We start from the raw sequence: 23,771 nt of genomic DNA, 5'->3' as shown, positions 1-23,771 counted from the left end.
ATCTTATTTTTGCTTTCAGCATTGAGGACAATGCTATCTTTTATTTGGGGGAGGGGGGTCTTATTTTGATTTGATGATTGACATGTAATAATTATGATACTAATTTCCTTTATTTTTACTTATCGTTATTTTCACTTTCGTTATTTTTCACTTTTGGTATGTATATAACTTTACCATTCCATGTATATATTCATCTCCATTTTGTATATATTCGGTTCACTTCATTATTGTACATATTCATTTTACTTTCCGTAGTTTACTTTATAACTTTTTTTGTATTTTTCCTTAATAGTTTAGCTTCTTATTTCCTTTAGTAGCTTCTTTTTGAGTTTTTAGCTTCTTTTCACATTTTTACGTGATCAATAAGCCTTTGGTTTTCTTAATGCCACAGTTCTTTCCAAAGGTGGATATTGTATGAACCGGGTGGCTCTTCCCAATGATGGATGGCGTGACAACTGTCTTAAGGGATTGAGTCTATTTTTCTTTTTGCTCTGATATGTAGTAGTAATGAATAAAAGTGTCTCAAGCAGGATTCACTTTGTACTAACACATTTACCTTCGACTTCATGGTTAGAAACAAGTTGATTGACAAATAATAGCTTTACTTGTGACCTTTATAATCTTGAGTTGACTAATATTATCATCAAGTGGTTTCTTTGAGCCATCTGTGATCTTCAATCTTAGCTAGGGTTGTTGTGGGCCCTCGACTCTATTCTCTTTAACAATCCGTTAGCTTGATAGAGAGGTGAGGTATTGAATTGCAAGTCCAAGTCCCGTGCCAATAAGTCTAGAACTTGCCCTGAATGTTTGTCTAAGCAAAATACTAAGTGTAGCTCGAATTGAGAAGTGATTGTAGACTCTCCTTGGTCCCATTTGAATTGTGAAAGCTTCCGTAGCCTACCAATATGATATCTCTAGTCAACCCCTTTCAGCCTAAACCTTTTTCATTCAATAGCCACATAACAATCCTTCATCCGTTTTATAATGACCCTCTCTTGGCACCCAATCTTTCCTTAGCATTCATGATGAGCAATTAGCAAAAACATAAGATTGGGGGAGAGACGAGAAATTTCAAAGTTATAAAAGGTACAAAGAACAAAAATAATTGATGAAAAGGAAAGGCAAAGAAAAGGATGAAGAGTTAAAGAAATATGTCAAAAAGAAAGAAAAGGTTGAAGGGATTCAAAGAAAACAATGTTGAAAGGCATGGAATGATGAGAAAAAGAGAAAAATGATTGTCATGAACAAGAAAGAGTGACAATGTGTCTCTCTAGTTCCCCCGAGGAAGAAGAAAATGACTCAAAGAGTCAAGAAAGTATGAACCGAAATGAGAAAATGGAGTACTTAAGGAAAGATGAAATCATCATAGTTCATTATGTCCTACCTTGATCCAAAAAGCCCTCATTACATCCCGCTAAAGCCCTATATGATTTCAAGTTGAGTGATCTTACATTAGTGGTTACATAAGGGGCAAGCTTATGGTACTTAGAGCCGGACTTGTGGCATTCTATTGAGAGTGATGAGCGCACTTCTTTACAATCCTTGTTTTGACTGTCATATTCTATAAAGTGAGATTTGCTCATGGAGAGTAGAGGAGGAGGAGTTTGGGATCCACACTGACCTACGTGAGAGAGCGAGCTTCCTTGATGAATTGAGTCAACTCTTGATGCTTTTGTGTCACATTAGAACTATGAAACTCAAAACGTCATAGCATGATTTGTTGATAATGCATTTGTGTTGAGGGTAATTGTTAGTCCCAATTGATGCTTGATGAAGTCATCTTAGGACAACTGAAATTTTCATTTATTTTTCTTAAGGGTGGGAAGTACCTTGTTTTCTTGAGTACAAGCAAAAGCTTAAGTTTGGGGGAGTTGATAATTAGAGATTTTAGCCTATTATTTGCTCTCTTTTACTTACGTTTTGGGCCAAAAATGCGTGAAGGTATTCCTGGAAACTAACTTAATGTGCTTGCTTGCAGGATTTTATTCGAAATGAGCCAAAGAAGCCATAAGCAACTCATAAAGGAGCCAAAATTGAACAAAAATCAAGTGTGGACCAATACTGCAGAACGCGGACCGCAATAGAAAAGGGCGGCCGCGAAATTATCATCGCTGAGGTGGCCATTATTCCGCGGACCACAAAATAGAGATTTAGAGAGGCTGTTTTGAGCACTAAAATTGAGCGCTGAGAGCGGTAGAAAGACGCGACCTCGAAGTGACTGAAGCGGGGGTGGTTGGAATTTAGCGGACAGTGTTTGTCGAGGTTTAGAGACTTTGCAAGATGGGCATAAATGAAGAAGGCAGTTCGCGTCCAATATGCCTATCGTCGATGGCAGTCCCCGAGTGTTCGAGGTATATTTGCACTTGGCTCTTGAGCCATTTCACAAAATCATAAGTATGAGGTTTGTATAGTAGAGAATTTTCTTCGAAACACAAGATGTTTGATAAGGAAGAATGCTTCTTTGAATAATTTATACATGCGTACATGTTTTGCCATCGGGGCTCGACTAATATATATCGACACGGTTCATTCGACCGTTTGGCCCATTACAAAGTTTCCCTATCAAGGCCCTTTGACACGAAGTACTTTTCTCGAAAATATAACATCGGAGTGTGATTCCCTCCCAGTATTCGAGGTTGATTGCAAAGAAGCCTTGGATACTGTTAATTGTCCTCAGGTAGCACATAATTGTTGCCTCGTTAAAAACCATGCCGGAAAAATCCATTTGGGATAAAAATCGATCTAAGGGAAAAAGAGTGCAACGCGTACTTTAAAACCTGAGGTCTCGATATCTTTGGTCGAACTCCTGAAATAAGTCAGAGTCGAATATATAAATGAAATAAGGGAGAAAGTTATACCTTAGAAATAATATCGTTTGAGAAGTGATATGTTCTAATTGTTTGGCAGTGGTTCATCGTCCATTGTTCCGAGTTTATAAGACCATTTTCCGACTATGTCGAGGACTTGGTAGGGTCCTTCCTAATTCGGGTTGAGCTTCCCTTTATTAGGATCTCGAGTGTTAATGGCGACTTTCCTTAGGACTAAGTCCCCGACTCTGAAGTGGCGAAGGTTGGTTCTCCTATTGTAGTATCTTTCGATTCGTTGCTTTTGTGCAGCCATTCGAACGAGTGCAGCTTCTTATTTTTCATCTAATAATTCGAGGCTAGTATTCATAGCCTCGTGATTTGATTCTTGTGTTATGTGTCGAAACCTGGCGCTGCCTGGAATCAAGGCTTCAGAGCCATATACTAAGGAAAACAGAGTCGCTCCTGTACTGGACTTCGATGTTGTTTGATATGCCCAAAGGACTTTGGGTAGAATTTATCTCCATTTCCCTTTCGCTTCGTTCAACCTTTTCTTCAGGTTTTGGATGATAGTCTTGTTCGTTGATTTTTCCTGTCCTTTCCTACTAGGATGATATGACGTTGACAATATCCTTTTTTTATTGTCTTCGAGGAATTTTGTCACTTTGCTATTGATAAATTGTTTTCCATTGTCGCATGCTATTTTTGCGGGTATACCGAATTGACAAACGACGTGATCCTAGATGAAGTCTATAACCTCTTTCTCCCTGACCTTCTTGAAAGCCTGTGCTTCAACCCATTTAGAGAAATAGTCAGTCATAAATAAAATAAATTTAGCTTTACCTGGGGCCGATGGCAGATGGCCGACGATATCCATCCACCATTTCATGAATGGCCATGGAGATAGGACTGAATGAAGTTGTTATCCGGGTTGGTGGATCATCGGTGCAAACATTTGACATTTACAACATTTTCGAACAAACTCCTTAGAGTCTTTTTCCATGCAATCCCAATAGTATCCTGCTCTAATAACTTTGTGAATCAGTGATTCAGCGCCGGAGTGGTTCCCACAAGTGCCTTCATGGACCGCTCGAAGAACATAATCGGTGTCCTCTGGTCCCAAACATACTTCCAATGGTCCATCGAATGTCCTTCTGTATAATTTGCCATCTTCAGTAAATGTGAATCGAGCAACTTTGGTTCGTAGGGCTATTGATTCTTTAGGGTCCGATGGGAGCTTTCCGTTCTTCAAGTACTCAATATATTTATTCCTCCAATCCCATGTTAAGCTTGTAGAGTTTATCTCGACATGACCTTCTTCGATCACGGATCTCGAAAGTTGAACGACAGTCCCCTAGCTAATCTCATCTTCCTCGACCGATGACCCCAAATTTGCAAGTGCATCGGCCTCACTGTTTTGTTCTAGAGGTACATGTTGTAGAGTACATTCCTTGAAACGGTGCAAAGTTACCTGCAAATTGTCCAAATACCATTGTATTCTATCCTCTCGAACTTCGAAGGTTTTGTTTACTTGGTTCACCACAAATAATGAGTCACACTTGGCTTCAATGACTTCTGCTCCCAAGATTTTAGCTAGCTCGAGACCTGCAATCATGGGCTCATACTCGGCCTCGTTGTTAGTCAATCTGGACGTTTTGATAGATTGCCTAATAGTTCTACCTGTGGGCGGCTTCAAAATGATGCCTATCCCAAACCCCTTCACATTCAAAGCACCGTCTGTGAAAAAGGTCCATACTCCCGATGATGTACCTGATTTTAACAAGAGTTCCTTTTCAACTTCGGGTACGAAGGTTGGCGTGAAATCGGCCACGAAGTCTGCTAAAATTTGAGAATTAATGACCGTTCGAGGTTGATATTCGATATCATACCCACTGAGTTCGACGACCTATTTGGCCAATCGGCCCGATAGTTTGGGCTTGTGCGAAATATTACGGAGTGGGTAAGTGGTTAATACACATATGGGGTGACATTGAAAGTATGGTTTTAACTTTCTAGAGGCGTTTATCAGTGCAAGTGCTAATTTCTCTAAGTGTGGATACCTAGTTTATGCTTTTCCTAAGGTTCGACTTACATAATAAACAGGAAATTGCGTACCTTGCTCTTCTCAGACTAGGACACCAATTACTGCGATCTCGGATACTGCCAAGTATAGGTAAAGTCTCTCATCTACCTTCGGAGTGTGAAGCAGTGGTGGGCTCGACAGGTATCGCTTTAATTCTTCTAATGCCTGCTGGCATTCCGGGGTCCAGGAGAAATCACTCTTCTTTTTGAGCAGAGAGAAAAATCTGTGGCTTCGATCTGATGACCTCGAGATAAATTGGCCTAAAGCAGCTATCCGTCCACTCAGCCTCTGCATGACTTTTATACTGTCTACGACGATGATGTCTTCGATGACCTTGATTTTATCGGGGCTGATCTCGATTCCCCGATTCTACATCATGAAGCCAAGGAACTTGCCGAACCGAACCCGAAAGCACATTTCTCGGGGTTGAGCTTCATATTATATTTCCTTAAGATCTCGAACGTTTCCTGAAAATGAGCCAAATGGTCCTCTACGGGCAGGGACTTAACTAGCATGTCATCAATATAAACTTCCATTGACTTACCTATTTGTTCTTCAAATATTTTATTTACTAGGCGTTGGTAAGTAGCTCCAGATTAATTTAATACAAACGATAAATTGCATTAGATTAAACAGATAAGGGACGTAATAAATTATCAAACCACTTAAGGGGGATGATTCCGGACTCAATAACAGCCTTTAAGAAATGTCCGCCCTCGATCTCGGACTCGTGATAACGAAGCACTGATGAAAAAAAGTGAGAATCTTGAATAATAGAAAAAATAAGAGTATATTGCCTTGATTTGTGTGTTACAGTGTGAATCGTGAATAATCAGACCCCTCCCCCCTTTATATAGTAGGGGTGTTCTACTCTAAGTACAATTCCATAAAAGGTAAAAATCTTTCGTTTAACAAATCACTTGATTTCTGCCGATACGTGCTGCAATCCATGCCGAGATATACGGCTGGTCACAGATATCACAACCTTTTGTTGGTCGTGCTCGAATGCCTGATAGTGCTCTCCGAGTCCTTTGAGATTCGAATTGGACCCGGGGTCATGGCCCCGATATTCCCGGAGGGGGGGGAGGCATTTTGCCCCGGACCCTATCTCGAAGGGCTCCTTGCCTCGATTTTGTTTCTTTCCGTCACATCTCTTGCTCCGCTTACTTCAACGGAAATCGAGGCGTTTCAAGGGTTCGGTTTCACCTGTATACAAAAGCTTTTGGCACCACCAACATTCAAAATATATAAATAAATAAATAACCTTCACAAAGGTTAACTTACCCTTCTAGGAAGAAAAAAAGAGTGCTCTCCTATGCCTCTAATGTCCTTTTATTGCTCATTAGCAAACAAAGGTATTCACATTACACCTTTTGTGTCAAAATGGCAAAGCAACATAGTGTTCACAACATATTTCTTTTGTACTAGCTACACTTCTCAAAGTAATATATTTCATTGTATACCACAGTGGATAAACACTCATGCAGCCGGAGTAGAATGGAAGTTTCTTTACCTTTGACTACCATGATACAGTCAGGGGCGACACAATGGATCTCTTGGCCTAAGGCGAAATCATATTCAGAGGCTCTTAAATTTAATTTATAAAATATTTACACTAATAATAAAATTTGCTTTTTAAATAACAAATTAATAAATTAAGACAAAAAAAAGAAGAAGCAAATTTCGAAAAATAAAATAGGAAGAAGAGCACAAAAAATAAAGTGGTGGACTATCGGATGTTGAGGTCCAGAACTCAAAGTGAAAATTTTGATTTAGCTATCATCACAAACAAGAAAATAAAATAAATGTACATAACGTAATAGCCTAAGTTTTGAGCATTGACGGTATCAAAAATATTTACTCATTCCGATCAATTTAAACGATAATTGTAGTTCATTTTATTAAGTACTTAGCACTTATTTGGTGAATATCTAAAATAGACCGTACATAACCTAATATATTTTGTTGAATTACACAACGAAATTCGGTGCATGAATGCTTTTGTGTTCATGCAGTTTCAGAGAAGCAAATATAAATTTATTTATAAACTAAAAAGGATAAAATTAAAATTGAAAAGTGAAGCAAATATACTAATTAATGAGGGGAGAAAATTATCATAATTTATAAATTTATTGGTATAACATAATCTCAATCGAGTAACAAAAAATTTATACAGTAACACTTTTCTTTATACTAATTATTTATATAAATTATATAGTATATAGTAATTATAATAATAAGAATTTAAACAAATTTGGACCTTCAAATTTTGGGGGCCTAAGGCAACGGCCTCACTGCCCAAAGCCTTAGAGCCGCCCCTGGCTATAGCTTGCAACTTAAACGTGTTTTACAATTAACATTAATTATCATGTCAATCGCGACAAATCACCTAATTTATGACATGAATGTCCAGTCTTTTCTTGTGCAGCCACTTCCTCAAGCTTGACTATTAATTCATCACTGGCATGGCCCGTTGTACAAAATGCAAGAGGGCTTTCCTCATATGCTCGCTAGTGTGAGAAAGAGTACCCGATTTTTCCCCACAAAATGTGCACTTTTTGGCTTAAGAATTCAAGTGGTGTGCTTGTTTTAAAGGAATACAAGAAATATGCAAAACTCATTTATTGAATGCACTTAAGGATAAACTATAACGGAAAACATAGACGAAAGCCCTCAATAAAATAGCTCATAAGTTGCATATGCCTCAATTGCGATATATAAGTCGCAACTATCAATCGCGACTTATAAGTCGAATTCCTCAATTGCAGCTTATACGTCGCAATGCCGAATTGCGAATTTTAGTTGCATACTATCATTATGATGATTGCGCTTTATGAGTTGCATTATTTAATTGCGATTTTAGTTCGAATAATTTCCAGTTAAATGCTCTTTGGGGTTAAGACTTGCTCAATGTTTAACGGTAGCAATTGAAACTGAACTGTTATCCTTTATCCTGCTCATGAGCTCAAGTTTTTTCGTTGGGTTACATTGATATATTTTATTAATTGCTCTGAAAAGTGAACAAGGATGTTGGAAAATTAATAAATCGACAATTGTGAGCCCTTTGTGAAAGTCGTGATTACGTAAGGAAATCTTCCTTAATTAAGTTTCTCATCAAATCCGTACCTATTAATTAAATGCAATTAGTAAGATTACTTGGAAAAGTGGTAACTAATTTGGTACAAATTAAAATATAGAAAAAAGCAACAAATTTTGGAAACTTATTGTCGGCCCTAAAAACCTTGTAACTCAAGAAACACGTAATCATATGTAGATACGGAAAAGGAAAACTAACTCGTACTAATATATAAGGAAAGCAATATCAGAAAGTTACCAAAGAAACAAAAACCAGGTTATCACTTACTAATGAGAGAAGAGAACAATTGATTCAGTGGCGGCGATTAGCGATACAGTAATGTGGACGAGAGGCAAAACCATCGGAAGAGGCAGTTTTGGTATCGTCACTTTAGCAACGACAACAAACTCCTACGTTGATATTCCATCGACAATCGCAGTAAAATCTGCCTTGTTTTCGCGTTCAAAGTCGTTATAGAAAGAAAGAATTATTACACGAGTTTCAAGATTATGATCAGGTTATTCGATGATTCAGAACTGATGTTACTGAAGAAGGTGGAAAGATACTGTACAACATATTGCTCGAGTACGCGTCTGGTCGAAGTTTAGCTGATCGGATTGGTCAAAATTCGGGGCAACGGTTGGGGGATTTTGAGGTAAAGCAGTACGCGAAATCAATTCTGTTGGGGCTTAGTGATATTCATGGAAGAGGTTTCGTTCACCTTGACATTAAACCAGATAACATTCTTCTTGTCGGTACCAAAAAAGTTGCTAAAATTGCTGATTTCGGGTTCGCGAAGAAGGTTGGAGTAAAGAGTCGGAAAAGAAAGCGCGGACTCAAGGGAACGCATATGTATATGGTGCTAGAATCAGTGTTGGATAACGAGTACGAAACTGAAACTGATATTTGGACTTTCGGGTGCACTGTTTTTGAGATTGTTACAGAGAAGACTGTTTGGGATTGCAGTGAAGCTGACGACATTGTTTATCTGTTATGCAAAATTGGAATGGGATCACCGGATTTGCAGAACGAAAGATTGTCAAAAGAGGCTGAAGATTTTCTGAAAAAGTATCTTGTTAAGGAGCCGAGATGGCGATGGACTGCTGGTATGCTGTTGAAGCATCCGTTTCTTTTATCCGATAATGTTGTCGTTGGTGAGCAGACAAGGAAAAAAGAACTCAACCCACTTTTGTTTATAGAAATAGCAAGATAAAGTGATCCATTGATTGATAATTTTTGCAGTACTACAAAGCTAACCAATGAAGCTGTTGAATTGCAGATCCAACAAAAGAAGAAAGCTACTAGAAGGATGTTGATTATCAATTTTGATTAGAATTATACTAATGTAAAGAACTACGTTTGGGCTTGATCCCGTTAGGAGTTTAGTTGGGGTACGTAGGCAGCCTGTAATCAAGAAAAAGATGACCAGGTCCAGCCCCTTGTATTAAACAAAAACAATTGTGTGTTGGTAAGAGGTTTTTTGCCAAGTAAATTTGGCTAGCAATTGTAGTACATTGATCTCTTTAATTTCCAAATTTTACTTTCAATGTGCTTATCCTGTCAATAGAACTCAAATCAATTTACAAGGACATCTGATCCACTGATTAGAAAGAATAAATTGAGATGGAACAAGAGATTTTTTTTACTGAAACAGTAAAAATTGCTTACATATTGATATGTACGTACATTTATGATCCTAAACTATATCCAAAAGTATTAACAGTTTGATTGGATGGTTGTTACTTGTTGTAATGTATCATATTATTACTTTTAATACAATATTTATTTTGATTGTTACTTAAATTTTTATCGTATCGTATCGTAAAGTCTGTCGTTACGTAACGACGAAAAGTGTCACTTTATGGAACGACTGAGTTGGTGTGGTCGCGTCGTTATTATTAAATAATCCTATAGTATCTATCCCGTTCCTTACTTTTTCTTTATAATATTACAAGTTTATTCTTCGTATTGTTGGTGCATAACATCATCTATCTAAACATTATATATATCAAAATGATACAGTACAACACAATATAATACGATACATTATAAAACGATACATAACCAGGGGCGGAGGTAGTGTAGTAGCTACGAGCTCGGACGAACCTAGTAGCTTTTGCTTAAACCTTGTATTTGTATTAGAAAAATCCATTACATATGTAAAAATATTTAATTGTGAACCCAGTAACTACAATAAGCTAGGGTTCAATGATAAAATCAGAATCCATATCCTTCAAATTCTGGCCGTCTATACAGCCCATCCAAACAAGCTGTAAGACAACAAGTTCTCATATCCTGAATCATTCTTTCCAAATACTTTTAAAAACACTTGGTTTTATTTTTTGGGGGGGTGGGGTGTTGAAATTGGCAAAAGTACCACATCGGTGGATGACAATTTTGAATGGGAATTTCACCCTATAAAAGGAGGCCTAATGTTTAGGATTTAAACACCTCTCATTTGCCTTTTATCTTCTTAAGGCATTTGTATCTTCTCTCTTTAGTATTATTTCACTTGTAATTTTGGAGTGGAATAAAATATTGATTGTGTCCGAGGAAGTAGGCAAAATTGGCCGAACCTCGTAAATTCTGGTGTTCTTTTATTGTTGTCTTATTGTCTTGTTTATTATTTAGTGGTTGTCATAATTTTTGGTATAGTAGTTGTGACTCATTCACACTATATACATTTGGCTTCCGCAACAATTGGTATCAGAGCCAAGGTACTGTCTAAGTATGCTCTGTGGTTGCAGCATAGTCTGATCTTCCACATCAGAAAAGATCTATCTTGGTAACTGAGTCAAGGTTCTGTCTGAGTATGCTCTGTGGTTGCAGCTTAGTCTGATCTTCCACACCAGAAAGGAAATAATCTTGATTTGTGTCGTCAGCTAGCTACTAAATAATATTTGTGTCAAAATGGGAGACAGTAAACAAGAAGAATCTACATCAAGTGTCAATAATACGTCATCGTTGGCATCTTCGCTTATGACAAGAATTGTGTCAAATGCAAAATTTGCGGTAGAAATTTTTGACGGGTCAGGACATTTTGGGATGTGGCAAGGCGAGGTTCTAGATGTTCTTTTTCAACAAGGGCTAGATCTTGCCATTGAAGAAAAGAAGCCAGATGTTATTGGAGAAGAAGATTGGAAAATTATCAATCGTGTTGCTTGCGGTACCATTCGATCCTACCTTGCTAGAGAGCAGAAATATCCATACACAAAGGAAACTTCTGCAAGTAAATTATGGAAAGCACTGGAGGATAAATTTTTGAAGAAAAACAGTCAAAATAAATTGTACATGAAGAAGAGACTGTTTCGCTTTACCTATGTTCCCGGTACCACAATGAATGAACATATCACCAGTTTCAATAAGTTGGTCACAGATTTGCAAAATATGGATGCAACTTTTGATGATGGTGACTTGGCCTTGATGTTGTTGGGGTCACTTCCTAATGAGTACGAGCACCTTGAAACTACTCTACTCCATGGAAATGACGAAATTTCTCTCAGAGAAGTTTGTTCGGCTTTGTACAGCTATGAACAAAGAAAGGGAGAAAAACAGAAGGGGCGGAGAAGGAGAAGCACTAATTGTGAGGGGTCGTCCTCAAAATCAAACGAGGGCTAAGAAGGGAAGATCCAAGTCGAGATCTAGACCCAGCAAAGATGAATGTGCCTTTTGTCGAGAAAAGGGGCACTGGAAGAAAGACTGTCCGAAGTTGAAGAATAAGGCCAGACATAACAATGGAAAGGCCATTATGGATTCAAATGTAGCTGATTGTGATGATTCAGACTTCTCATTAGTTACAACAGAGTTATCAACATCATCAGACATATGGTTGATGGACTCGGCTTGTAGCTATCATATGTGTCCCAACAAGGACTGGTTCGTGAATTTTCAAGAAGGAGAATATGGAGTCATCCACACAGCGGATAACAGCCCTCTTACCTCATATGGCATTGGTTCAATAAGATTAAGGAGCCATGATGGAATGATCAGAACATTAACAGATGTTCGATATGTACCGGGTTTGAAGAAGAATCTCATCTCTGTGGGAGCTCTAGAATCAAAAGGGTTCAAAATCATTGCAGAAAATGGAGTGATGAGAATATGCTCCGGTGCACTAGTGGTAATAAAGGCCAATCGGAAGAACAATAACATGTACTGCTATCGTGGTAGCACAGTTATTGGGACAGCAACAGTGACATCCAGTGATGACAAAGAGGCAGAAGCAACCAGGCTATGGCACATGCGCTTGGGACATGCTGGAGGGAAATCCTTGAAAGCTCTATCTAATCAAGGATTGTTAAAAGGTGTAAAGACTTGCAACTTGGAGTTTTGCGAGCATTGTGTCAAAGGAAAACAGACAAGGGTTAAATTTGCTACAGCGATCCATAATACTAAAGGCATTTTGGATTATGTACACTCTGATGTTTGGGGTGCTTCCAAAACACCTTCATTGGGTGGGAAGCACTATTTTGTAACCTTTGTTGATGATTTTTCCCGAAGAGTGTGGGTGTATACAATGAAGAGGAAAGATGAAGTGTTGGGAACTTTTCTCAAATGGAAAACAATGGTGGAGAATCAAACAGGCAGGAGGATTAAGTGTATTCGCACAGACAATGGAGGTGAATACAAAAATGATCATTTCAATAAGGTCTGTGAAAATGATGGCATCGTCCGACACTTCACTGTCAGAAATACACCACAACAGAATGGAGTGGCAGAACGTATGAACCGGACTTTACTGGAGAAGGTACGGTGTATGTTGTCCAATGCTGGCTTGGGCAAAGAATTTTGGGCTGAGGCAATTACATATGCATGCCACCTCATTAATCGTCTACCATCTGCTGCTATTGATGGCAAGACACCATTTGAAAAATGGTATGGAAAACCTGCTGTAGATTATGACTCTTTGCACGTGTTTGGCTCAATTGCATACTATCATGTGAAAGAGTCAAAATTGGATCCGAGAGCAAAGAAGGCTATATTTATGGGGATTACTTCTGGAGTCAAAGGATACCGCTTATGGTGTCCAGAGACAAGGAATATTATATTCAGCAGAGATGTTACCTTTGATGAATCTGCCATAACAGATAAGGTGACAGTTGAAGATGTCAAACAAACTGGTGGTGCATCAAAGCAGGTGGAGTTTGAGGGAAAATTTATTTTTCCTACACAAGAAGCAGAGGAGGAAACTCATGAAGATTACCCTCTGGAAGAAGAGCCAGTAGAAAGGGAGATTCCAACTCAGGAACCTCGACAACAACTTGAATCAATAGCAACCAGCAGGCCAAAAAGGACAATAACGAAACCTGTTCGTCTCATAGAGACGGTTGCTTGTGCAACCTCAATTGTAGCTGATGGTGTTCCTACCACTTATAAAGACGCAATCCAAAGTTCAGAAGAAGATAAGTGGAGGATTGCCATGAATGAAGAAATGCAGTCCCTTCATCAGAATCATACATGGAAATTGGCCAATCTCCCGAAGGGAAAGAAAGCAATTGGGTGCAAATGGGTATTTGCAAAGAAAGAAGGATTTCCTAACCAAGAAGATGTTCGCTACAAAGCAAGATTGGTGGCCAAAGGATATGCTCAAAAGGAGGGAATTGATTACAATGAAGTATTTTCTCCAGTTGTAAAACATTCCTCCATTAGAATTATGTTGGCTTTGGTAGCACAGTTGGATTTGGAACTAGTTCAGATGGATGTAAAAACTGCGTTTTTACATGGAAACTTGAAGGAGGAAATTTACATGACTCAGCCAGAAGGATTCAAAGTTGCTGGAAAAGAAAATATGGTATGCAAACTTGAAAAATCGTTGTACGGATTGAAACAATCTTCTAGACAATGGTACAAGCGATTTGACAAGTTTATGTTGCGGCAAGGGTACAAGAGAAGCAAATACGATCATTGTGTGTATTTGTGCAAACTTAATGATGGTTCCTTTGTATATCTTCTCCTATATGTTGATGATATGTTGATAACTTCCAAGAATTCGGAAGAAATTGATAAGTTGAAGATTCAACTGAAGGAGGAGTTCGAGATGAAGGATCTGGGTGAGGCAAAGAAAATTCTTGGCATGGAGATAATAAGAGATAGACGTTCAAAGAAACTCTGTTTATCTCAGAAAGAATATTTGAAGAGAGTACTAAAGCGTTTTGGCATAGATAAGAAGACTAAGCCAATTAGTACGCCACTTGCTCCCCATTTTAAGCTAAGTACTACTATGTCGCCAAAGGATGAAACTGAACAGGAGTATATGTTAAGGGTACCATACGCAAATGCTGTTGGTAGCTTGATGTATGCAATGGTTTGTACGAGACCTGACATTTCACAAGCCGTTGGAGTTATTAGCAGATATATGCATAATCCAGGAAAAGAGCATTGGCAAGCTGTGAAGTGGATTCTACGGTATATTCATAGTACTGTAGATGTTGGGTTAGTTTTTGAGCAGGAAGGCAATCGGTCTGTAGTTGGATATTGTGACTCAGATTTTGCGGGTGATCTGGACAAACGAAGGTCAACTACTGGTTATGTGTTTACTTTTGCAAAGGCACCAGTTAGTTGGAAGTCTACTTTGCAGTCAACAGTTGCTTTGTCTACAACAGAGGCAGAGTACATGGCTATTACAGAGGCTGTGAAGGAGGCAATTTGGCTTCAGGGGTTGCTAAAGGAGCTTGGTATTGAACACAAAAATATTACAATTTTTTGTGATAGTCAAAGTGCTATTCAATTAGCGAAGAACCAAGTTTATCATGCAAGGACGAAGCACATTGATGTTCGGTATCATTTCGTACGAGAAATCATAGAAGAAGGTGGAGTCACGGTGAAGAAAATTCATACTACGGAGAACCCTGCTGATATGCTGACAAAAGTGGTGACTGCGGTCAAGTTTCAACATTGTTTGGATTTGATCAACATTGTTGAACACTAAAGATTGAAGATGAAGACACAACCAAAATTTGTTATTGAGAGAAAATTGAAGATGTGGATTTTTGCCAAGGTGGAGATTTGTTGAAATTGGCAAAAGTACCACATCGGTGGATGACAATTTTGAATGGGAATTTCACCCTATAAAAGGAGGCCTAATGTTTAGGATTTAAACACCTCTCATTTGCCTTTTATCTTCTTAAGGCATTTGTATCTTCTCTCTTTAGTATTATTTCACTTGTAATATTGGAGTGGAATAAAATATTGATTGTGTCCGAGGAAGTAGGCAAAATTGGCCGAACCTCGTAAATTCTGGTGTTCTTTTATTGTTGTCTTATTGTCTTGTTTATTATTTAGTGGTTGTCATAATTTTTGGTATAATAGTTGTGACTCATTCACACTATATACATTTGGCTTCCGCAACAGGGGGTGGGGATATTTTGCTGGCATTATCATCTTAGTATAATGAACTATGTCCTTCAACGGTGAAAAATAGCCCTAAAGGATGATTTCGGGAGATGGTATTTCTCAACTATCAAACAGACATGACAATCATGCTCGTTTGACAAGGTCTTTGGCTCCACCAATTGACATTCCAAGCCTCTATTGCCTCTAATATCCTTTTATTCTTCGTTTCGGACTAACTAGTATCTCAGATATTGAGTGATGATTCTTAACTAGAAGTTGTTCTATCTATATAAGAATTTTTGGTGGACCAAGGTCCAAGTCCAGCACATATAAAATACACTAGGTACTTTCATCCCATTTGTCTAAGTTGTCGTGGGAAAAGTTACCCAGCAAATGTGCTAGTTGAACTAGCCGGTAAACTTTTATCCAGAAAAAAATAAACTGAAACATTAAAATTCAGGACGCACTAGCTAATTCCTAAGTAGCAGCCTTTTAGAGCGGCTACCTGGTGTCATCTCTACGCGCGCGAGCTGGTCTGAGTACCATCATTATAGTAAATAAGTAAATATATAGAGAACATTTCCTCAGCTTGTGACTTCTGTTGTTCTCTGCTGTTTGATAGATAGCTAGAGAGAAATAATATCATGTTGGTTATTGACTAGCATTATTTGGATGATGTAGAATCAAGCAAGATCGGTAAGAGGGAACTCCATAATCTTGAAATTAAACAGGGAAGAATATCAAAAGATAAGCAGCCTAAGCTTTTTGATCAATGGATGTTTAATGCTATCATTTAGAACTTTCGGAGGGGGGGGGGGGGTGGAACCGACCTCCTATAAAATTATAATGGGTGTTCGAAGGCAGGTTCTAGAGGATCAGCTGAACTGATTGCTTTTGCCTCGCCTCGCCTCGAACTATGTCTACATATACAAAAACAAAATTATAATGTATACAATATAGTAAGATTACACTCATTCTGAACCCACAACTTAACATCTTAGATTTCGCGTATATGCTGATAGTAAACTGCAATTTCAAGATGATAAACTAAAAACATAACAAGCTAACTCTCCAACCATCCATAAACTAAAACAGCACAGTGTTAATCAATGATATTCTTGCACTTTCTCAGTATAACACATAAAAATACATACATGGGTGAGGATTTACCTGCATATGATATATAAAGTACAAAAGAGAAAAAGAAAATCCACTAGGGACATCAAACAGACATATATAGTTGCTTCAACCATCTAGCTTGGCAGGGGTGGAGCTAGCCTTCTACTTACGGGTTCAGCCGAACCCAGTAACTTTTGTGCAGACTTTGTATTTGTCTTGAAAAATTCATGAAATATGTATAAATTATTATTATAGAACCCAGTAACTTAAAAAAACTAGAATCCCGAACCCATAAACTTCAAATCCTGGCTCCGCCTCTGTAGCTTAGTAAACTTACACTAGCAATGTTCTCTCTGTTATTTGCTCAAATCTTTGCACATTTGATCAAGGATAGAGAGGAAGTCCCTAACTACCATAAATATCCTAATCGGTCGAGCTTCTTCCTTGGCCGAGTCACCATAGAAATATTCTGTTAGCTCCTTTACCATGGATAAAGCAACATCCTCTTGAGCTTGTATATTGATAATTTCTTCCTCTACCTTCTTTAAAAATCCATTCATCGACTCGAAAAACTTTCTGCTACTTTCACTCAAAACCAACTCTTCGTTTAGCTTTAGGACATCAGTAATTTTTGTAACTCCAGTTGCTAGTTTTGCAACTTCATTGCTAAGAATATCAGTATCCATAACAGCTGCTTTCTTCACATTGGCAAGCTCATGGTTTAAGCCAGAAAAAACCTCAAGGACAATTTTTTTAAACTCAGCCTCATCGCGAACGACAGATTGCTGATTCTTTTCAACATTTGGAGTTGGATCAACAACAGAAAGATGAGAACCTTCTGCTCCAATAGTTTCATGAAGAACAAAATGCAAAAGGGTTGTCTTCCCATCAGCACCTTTAATATCTACAAGCTTAAGAAGCGTGTCGAGCTTGAAGGCACGAGCATCTCCTCTGTTGGTTCCAACGTTCATGCGGTTACCAGTTCTGAGTACAGCTTCTAGAAGCTTTAAGAATATTCTACTATTCCTTAGTTCTTCACATGCAGTCTGCAATGGCACATTGAATGTTAGAGATAAAAGGCTTTTAGGGAATGGTGCTTCTAACTGCACAAATTGGATTCCAACGTTATATGATCAGCTTTTATCATCTTTGCTTTGGCTTAAATGAGGTCTAGAATGCTGCGCATTAAGGATTTAAACTTTATGGGTTCATATCTACTATTCATTATAATTTTAGTCAATCTTTACACATAAATTTACGCTCGGCATTGAAAGTAAATGGGTTCAGATGATGTCAATATTCATATGCTACATCCGCCCCTACTAGAATGGGCATGTCTATGAACCATTGTCAAACTTTTAGACTTCAGTTACTTCAGATAGTAATGGGACAGATATATAAAAGTTGAATGAAAGATTTGAGATACCGATCTGTTGATAACTAGACTTGTGTGCCAGTGCACACATCAGATAAGCAGAATTGCTGCATATACATACAGGAATAATGGCAAAAGCAATCTCATACCTCTAGCGTCTGAAATGATGTCCTAAGGTATTTAACGTCTGAATCAAAACAAGATATGTAAAGCATTGCATCCACCCTCTTGAATGCAAAAGGTATATCAAGAACTCCCTTGAGAAATTTCTCAGCAGGGCCTAGTTTGAATGATGATTCATCTTTGAAAACCTTCAGCTTCCGCTCTTCTTCTTTTGTAGGAGCCATCTTTGTTAGACTCTCCAGTAGCTCTGCTCCCAGTGTGTCAGTATTACCTGGTTTTTGTTTTATTACAAAGAAGAAAAAGCCTAAGTAGTTCCTAATGCAAAAGCCCCTTAATTTAAAGACCATTACATATGGAAATTAACTCACATGTTGCAGCGGTGCACCGGTCAGGAAATGGGACACCATAAGGGATTGTGTTTGAACTTTTGACCTTCAGGGAAGGTCACCTGACCAGTGGCGGAGGCAGGATCTCCGCGAAGGGGATTCACAGTGTAATTTTTCGGAGGGTCGGGTGAACTCCTTCCGCCCTCCTAAATCTGCCCCTGCACCTTACCAATGGGCAAACCTTCAAGGTCAAAGGTTGAAGTTTTGTCCATTGGCGAGATGACCTACCCAAAAGTCAAAAAGTTCAAGACCAGCTTTTTTCAAGGTCATTTGTGTCATTGACCTTGCACCAGTGCTGCACAGGCGGCATTGTGGCTTATTGCATGGTGCACGGACACATGTTTTTATAATAATTACATTTTTATTTATAGGTAAATATGTAAAACCAGATCAGATGAGCATCAAAGTTCATGCATAAGCTTGAAAGTGACATCCTGAAGAAATGGTAGCTGTGGCTCAATTTATGAATGATGGCCACACCACATGATAGGAACAGAACTAAATATCACCACGTTATAGTGCCAAAGTTTCTTTTCATTCATTTAAAAACTAGAATGTGAAACCACCAAAGGCAAAATATAGGACCACAAAATCATGTTCCTTCCCTCTCGAAAAATACCATAAAAAAGCTTTGATATTTTCATTTCATTAACAAGTTATCATAATCTGATTAAGTGCAATACAAAAGGAGTCTAAAAAATATTACTGTTAGTCCAACACCTAATTACTCATTTGGGAACATTTCTGAGCAAAAATCTATTTATTTACCTTCTAAAAGCGCTTCACAAACTTCATCACTAGTGATCTGAAGTGCCCTTAACAAAATTGCAATGTTCCGAGACTTGTTTAAATCAAGCACCTGGTTCTCTTGATTCATTACAGGGATCATTGGGCGCCTTACGACATCTTTTGAATTCAAATTTGAAGAATCTACAGTGAATAATGTTTCAATCATTTTCTCATTTAACCTACAACCAAAACCACACTTCAAAATTAGGCAAGTATATAGCTCAGATTAAGTACTTCGAATGAGGTAAATCTTACTGGAAAGTGCTAGATTTCAGTTGATCCCAAACCATTGCTCTATCTGAACTGGCCCTCACTTTATCCCAATGCAAAGGTTTTAGCCTTGGCTTCATACTTTCTTCATTACTCCTTTCAACAGCTTCTGAACTTTCAGAATTTCCATTATCTTTCTTCATTAAAACTGGCACTGATCGATCAAAATTTTTGACTACTAGAGGTTCTGCGACTGTTGAACCGTCCCAGAACCTCGGCCTAGGTGGCAGTGGTGGTGGCGGTGGCAGTTTTATCGATATATAACTCCCCGAATTGCTGAATTTCCTCATGGAAGACTCTGGAATTTGAACGGAGAAATTTGAAACTCGAGGAGGAGAGTTTCGAGTAGTGCCAGAAGATAGCGAAGATGATGACAATGATCCTTGTTCCACTGGTGGAAGAATAAACCTTAAATTTAATTTTCCAGAAGGACTATTGGATAATGAATCATTTGAAGAATTAGAATTCGGATATGCATTCAGGTTATGGAAATAACCTTCAAAATGTGCATAGGGACTTTTTTCAAAGAAATTGGAATTACCTATATCCCCAGAGGATCCTCCGGAGGAGAAGAATTCTTGCTCTTCGTCATCTTCAGGTGATCCTACTGAATCAGCATTTTTATGATTTTGTTTGAAATTTTGACGTGGCAATGGAGGGAGAGGGCGGAGTTCTGGTGACCTAAACATTTGGAAGTATAGTGTAACACAGTCATTTGTTGATGTGGAAGATTGAGCACCATCTTCATTGACTTTTCTAGAATTCTCAAGTGTGTAAAGATAATGTGCACTGCCAAATTCTGCATGAGAGGGGGTTGCATTAGGTGAAACGAGGCGACGACTATCACTTCTCTCGTGATCGTAGCTTTTGTCTTCGCGGTGGGGATAGCGATGAAGGAAGAAGAAGAGGACAAGAGCAGTGACGAATGCAACAGAGAGGACAGAGACAGAGACGAGGATGGCAATGAATTTGCTGGTGATGGAACTTTTAGAGGAATGCGAGGTGTGTGGTAGAATGAGGGAGGAAATGTTAGCAGGGAAAGTGGCAAGATCTTTGGAGGTTATTGGAGGAGGAGGAGGAGGAGGAAAAAGCGTGAAAAATGGATGAACAAACTGAGGAGAAGGAAATGGAGGTTTAGTGTTAATGGATGGAATTGAAGTTGGCGCGAGAGGACGATGAAAGGGGAAAAGTGGTTGGTGGAGAAGCCGACGATGGCGATGGATATTAGTAGCAGTGGCAGTGGCAGTGGCAGTACTGGAGGAGGTGAAAAGGAAGAAGGTGAAGATTAGAATGAGGCTGAATAGTGAAGAGTGCATTGTTAGTTGTGAATTGTGACTGGAAAATTCTCATTGAACTCTCACTTAAAACTATCAAAGGGAATGAAGACGGGCACTTTGATAACAGTGGAGACTCTATATTAATTACATTGACACTGGGGAGGTAATAAGGAGTTGGATGAGATTGAGAGGTGTAAATGCTATGGTATTGGATGGATGGTGGGCGGTAAATAAAGGTGGTTTCAGAATTTAAAGTAATAATTTTAAGTTTTCAATTATTAAAAATAGGAGTTTAAAACTTAAATTTGTCCTAGTATTTTTCACATGCTCGGCCGCATACACATGTGTGCGTATATACACAGTGATGGAACCAGAAATTTACACAAATTCAAAAAACTTTTAGGATGTCACATTTGGGATTTAAACCTCTCGTCTTAAAAAAAACTTTAGAACCCCTTCACTACAATACTTGAATTTTTCTTCATGTCAAGGGGATTCAACATCTCACATATAATAGAAAAATTATTTTTACCCTATTTATATAGTATAATTTTTCGACAAAGGAGATTCGATCCCCTCATACTGCTTAGTTCCGCCATTGTACATACACGCACCATTATCTATGCTTTGACTAAAAATAATATTTTCAATTGAACTCACTTTCTACACTTTAGGTCTGCCTCTATATAGTAGGAAATTTATGTTCAGTGATAAGTTATGTGTCTTTTGTTTTGATGATTTAACAAACTTCATGAGAGAATCAGATAAGAAACCTGATAAAATTAATTAGTTCTCTTGCGTTCAGAGTAACTAGTCAGGTGTCTGGTTCAAATCTCAATGAAATCAGATAAGGGAACAAATATGGATCAGTTCCCTGAGTCGTCGTGCAGTCAATTCTATAGTTGTAAAAGTTATTGCACTGTATCGTCTGGCAGGCCGCTGCACTGTACTGTCTGGTAGGCCGCTGCACTGTACCGTCTGGCAGCAGTACAATAGCACAAATGTAATTGGCTAAGACCAATATAAAGGACACTTTATTGCATCATCCTTGATGACATCCCACACACATATTTTCAACATGAGGCAAGGGATTTCATCTCTCCAACACTTGCAAATCAAAAGATAATATTCTCTCAAGTGTTAGCCCCCACCTCTCTCAAGAACAAAGTTGCTGCAACCTCAAGGACCAGATCCAAAGATTGAAGATATTTTAAGTCCTTAGGTTTGTTGAGTCTTTGTTATTTTGTTCTTCATTTGTAATCCTACGCTACTTTCAAGAAGTGTCTTTGTAGGACAAATTTAAACTACTGTTTGATTTAGTTTCTTAACTAGAGTTAGTCAAGTTTTGTTGCTTTGTAATAAAGTTATTGCAAAGGGTTTACAATGGAGTTATTGTAAGGGGCGGGGAATTGAGAGTTTAATTCCTAGATTGACTAGAGTCAGTCAAGGTTTGTTGCTTTGTAATAGATTTATTACAAAGAGCTTACAAAAGAGTTATTATAAGGAGTGAGGGATTAAGAGTTTAATTCCTAGATTGCAATAGGTTGTAATCTGAAGTTTGCTCGGTTTAGTGGCCTGGAGTTGAAATCTTACTAGGGTAGGTCGTGGTTTTAATCCCTTGAGCAAGGAGTTTTCCACGTAAATATCGCATGTTCTTTATTAATTGCTGATTTACTTCGGGAACACATAAACACGTTGGTTCCCTATACTATTTGGTTTTACAGTTTGTTGCTTGCAGTGGGAACTGAGATTCTCTATACAGTTTGGTGGACTCTTAGTTTCTATCGAGTAGCCTTGTCCTTTGTTTGCTCATTAACTATAAAGTTTTGTACATTTGATGGCTGCTTTTCAACATGCACAAGGAGTGGGACTCTGAAGAGGTGAATGGTCTTAGTGGTTTAGAGGCAGGTCAGTGACAGAAATGTAAAAGGTACAAGTCATGAATGAGCGGAGAATGTTTAGACAAGGAAGGTTGTACAAAATTGATAGTTCCAAATAAAGGCGGAGGTACAATATTAAACTGCAGGTCCAGACGCAACTTAAAAAGCATTTGCGTACACCATGCATTGTATTAGAAATCCATCAAATATTTAATTGTACTTAAAGGAGCTATGGTTCAACTTCAAGTTTAGAACCTATAAATTTCAAATTCCTGTTTTGAAGATTATAGAAAAAATTGAAGAAACTTTTGATTTGTATTTCTCTATATATTCTATATATGGCCCCTATATATACAAAAAGGAATGAATAAAATGACAAAACCCTATAACAAATTTTTGTACAAGAAGACAAGAAATGAAAACTGTACAAAGAGAAAAAATAAACAAATCTGTATTGTAGCCAACTCGTCAAAATTCTAGAGAATTTTATCAATTAAACAGCTTCAGTCTTTGAATCTCTCCTTCGTCCAAATGTTATGTAGGCGTTATATGTCCATATGAAAACAACTTTAGTTGTTGAGTTTGCTACCCATGAAAATATTAGCTGTATGACAAAAGCCACCAAAGACGCTTTGCAAGTCAATTATGTGTGGTACGTACGTAGTAGATACTAATATTGTTGCCAACTATTACTCGCCGAGTTGGAAACTTATAAATTAATGAATGATGAAGGAAGGTGACAGAAATTACTAAATATTTACTTACTCACACCTGGCCTACTCATGTATCAAGTCGATTAATGCATAATGTATACATATATATTTCGTACAAAATGTTTATCATTTAATCATGTTTAATTACCTCAAAATGAACCATCGATAATTCTCGAACGCTCTGCTTAAGTTTGTTTTTCTTTTCTTAATATAAAATGTTTATCGTACTAGGTTTGTCCAATACGTACTCAATTACTTTACAAAACTAATGTTCATCAGTCAAGAGATGAGTGCGTTTATATACTACTCTTATATTATTTTCATTCTTTAATTCCATATATTTTGAAATGATATTGGTATAGTCATAAGCCACCACCTGGCTACGTACGTTAATGTGTATTATTCTTATCTGAGAAAAATAATAATTTGTCCAAAGAATATTTCTTCAGAAACATGTCGTCCAGACCACCCAATATTTTAAAACATACACAAAATAAGGTTACAATTATAACCATAAAATCATGGCATATATAGTCATAAGCCA

At 37.9% G+C, this 23,771-nt stretch overlaps 1 protein-coding gene across 2 annotated transcripts; it reads right to left on the bottom strand.

Annotated features, from left to right (window-relative positions):
- Positions 1–16,397: 16,397 nt before the first annotated feature.
- On the bottom strand, positions 16,398–20,827 carry LOC104118322 (formin-like protein 1). 2 transcript variants are annotated; one of them, XM_070191917.1, is made up of 5 exons: positions 19,343–20,827; positions 19,067–19,266; positions 17,939–18,183; positions 16,754–17,460; positions 16,398–16,568 (listed from the first exon to the last, which is right to left on the bottom strand). In XM_070191917.1, the coding sequence occupies exons 1-4, from the start codon at positions 20,671–20,673 to the stop codon at positions 16,771–16,773; spliced, it is 2,466 nt and encodes an 821-aa protein (XP_070048018.1). In that variant the 5' UTR covers positions 20,674–20,827; the 3' UTR covers positions 16,398–16,568; positions 16,754–16,770. The 2 variants fall into 2 exon arrangements, with proteins under 2 accessions (XP_070048018.1, XP_033517724.1); XM_033661833.2 differs by lacking the exon at positions 16,398–16,568 and having other exon boundaries at positions 16,752–17,460.
- Between the last annotated feature and the right edge of the window lie 2,944 nt (positions 20,828–23,771).

Source organism: Nicotiana tomentosiformis, chromosome 12 (genome assembly GCF_000390325.3).
Source record: "Nicotiana tomentosiformis chromosome 12, ASM39032v3, whole genome shotgun sequence".
NCBI lineage: Eukaryota > Viridiplantae > Streptophyta > Magnoliopsida > Solanales > Solanaceae > Nicotiana > Nicotiana tomentosiformis.
The sequence above is the reverse complement of the archived record's forward strand: the minus strand, read 5'-3'. Positions and strand labels throughout refer to the sequence as shown.

What these genes read in the sequence shown, in the direction of transcription:
- LOC104118322 (XM_070191917.1), bottom strand. Translation starts at nt 20,673, where the DNA reads ATGCACTCTTCACTATTCAGCCTCATTCTAATCTTCACCTTCTTCCTT. An exon ending in CTGAAATCTAGCACTTTCCA is followed by an intron (nt 19,267 to 19,342) that starts GTAAGATTTACC and finishes TTTTGGTTGTAG; the next exon opens with GTTAAATGAGAAAATGATTG. An exon ending in CATCATTTCAGACGCTAGAG is followed by an intron (nt 17,461 to 17,938) that starts GTATGAGATTGC and finishes GTGCCATTGCAG; the next exon opens with ACTGCATGTGAAGAACTAAG.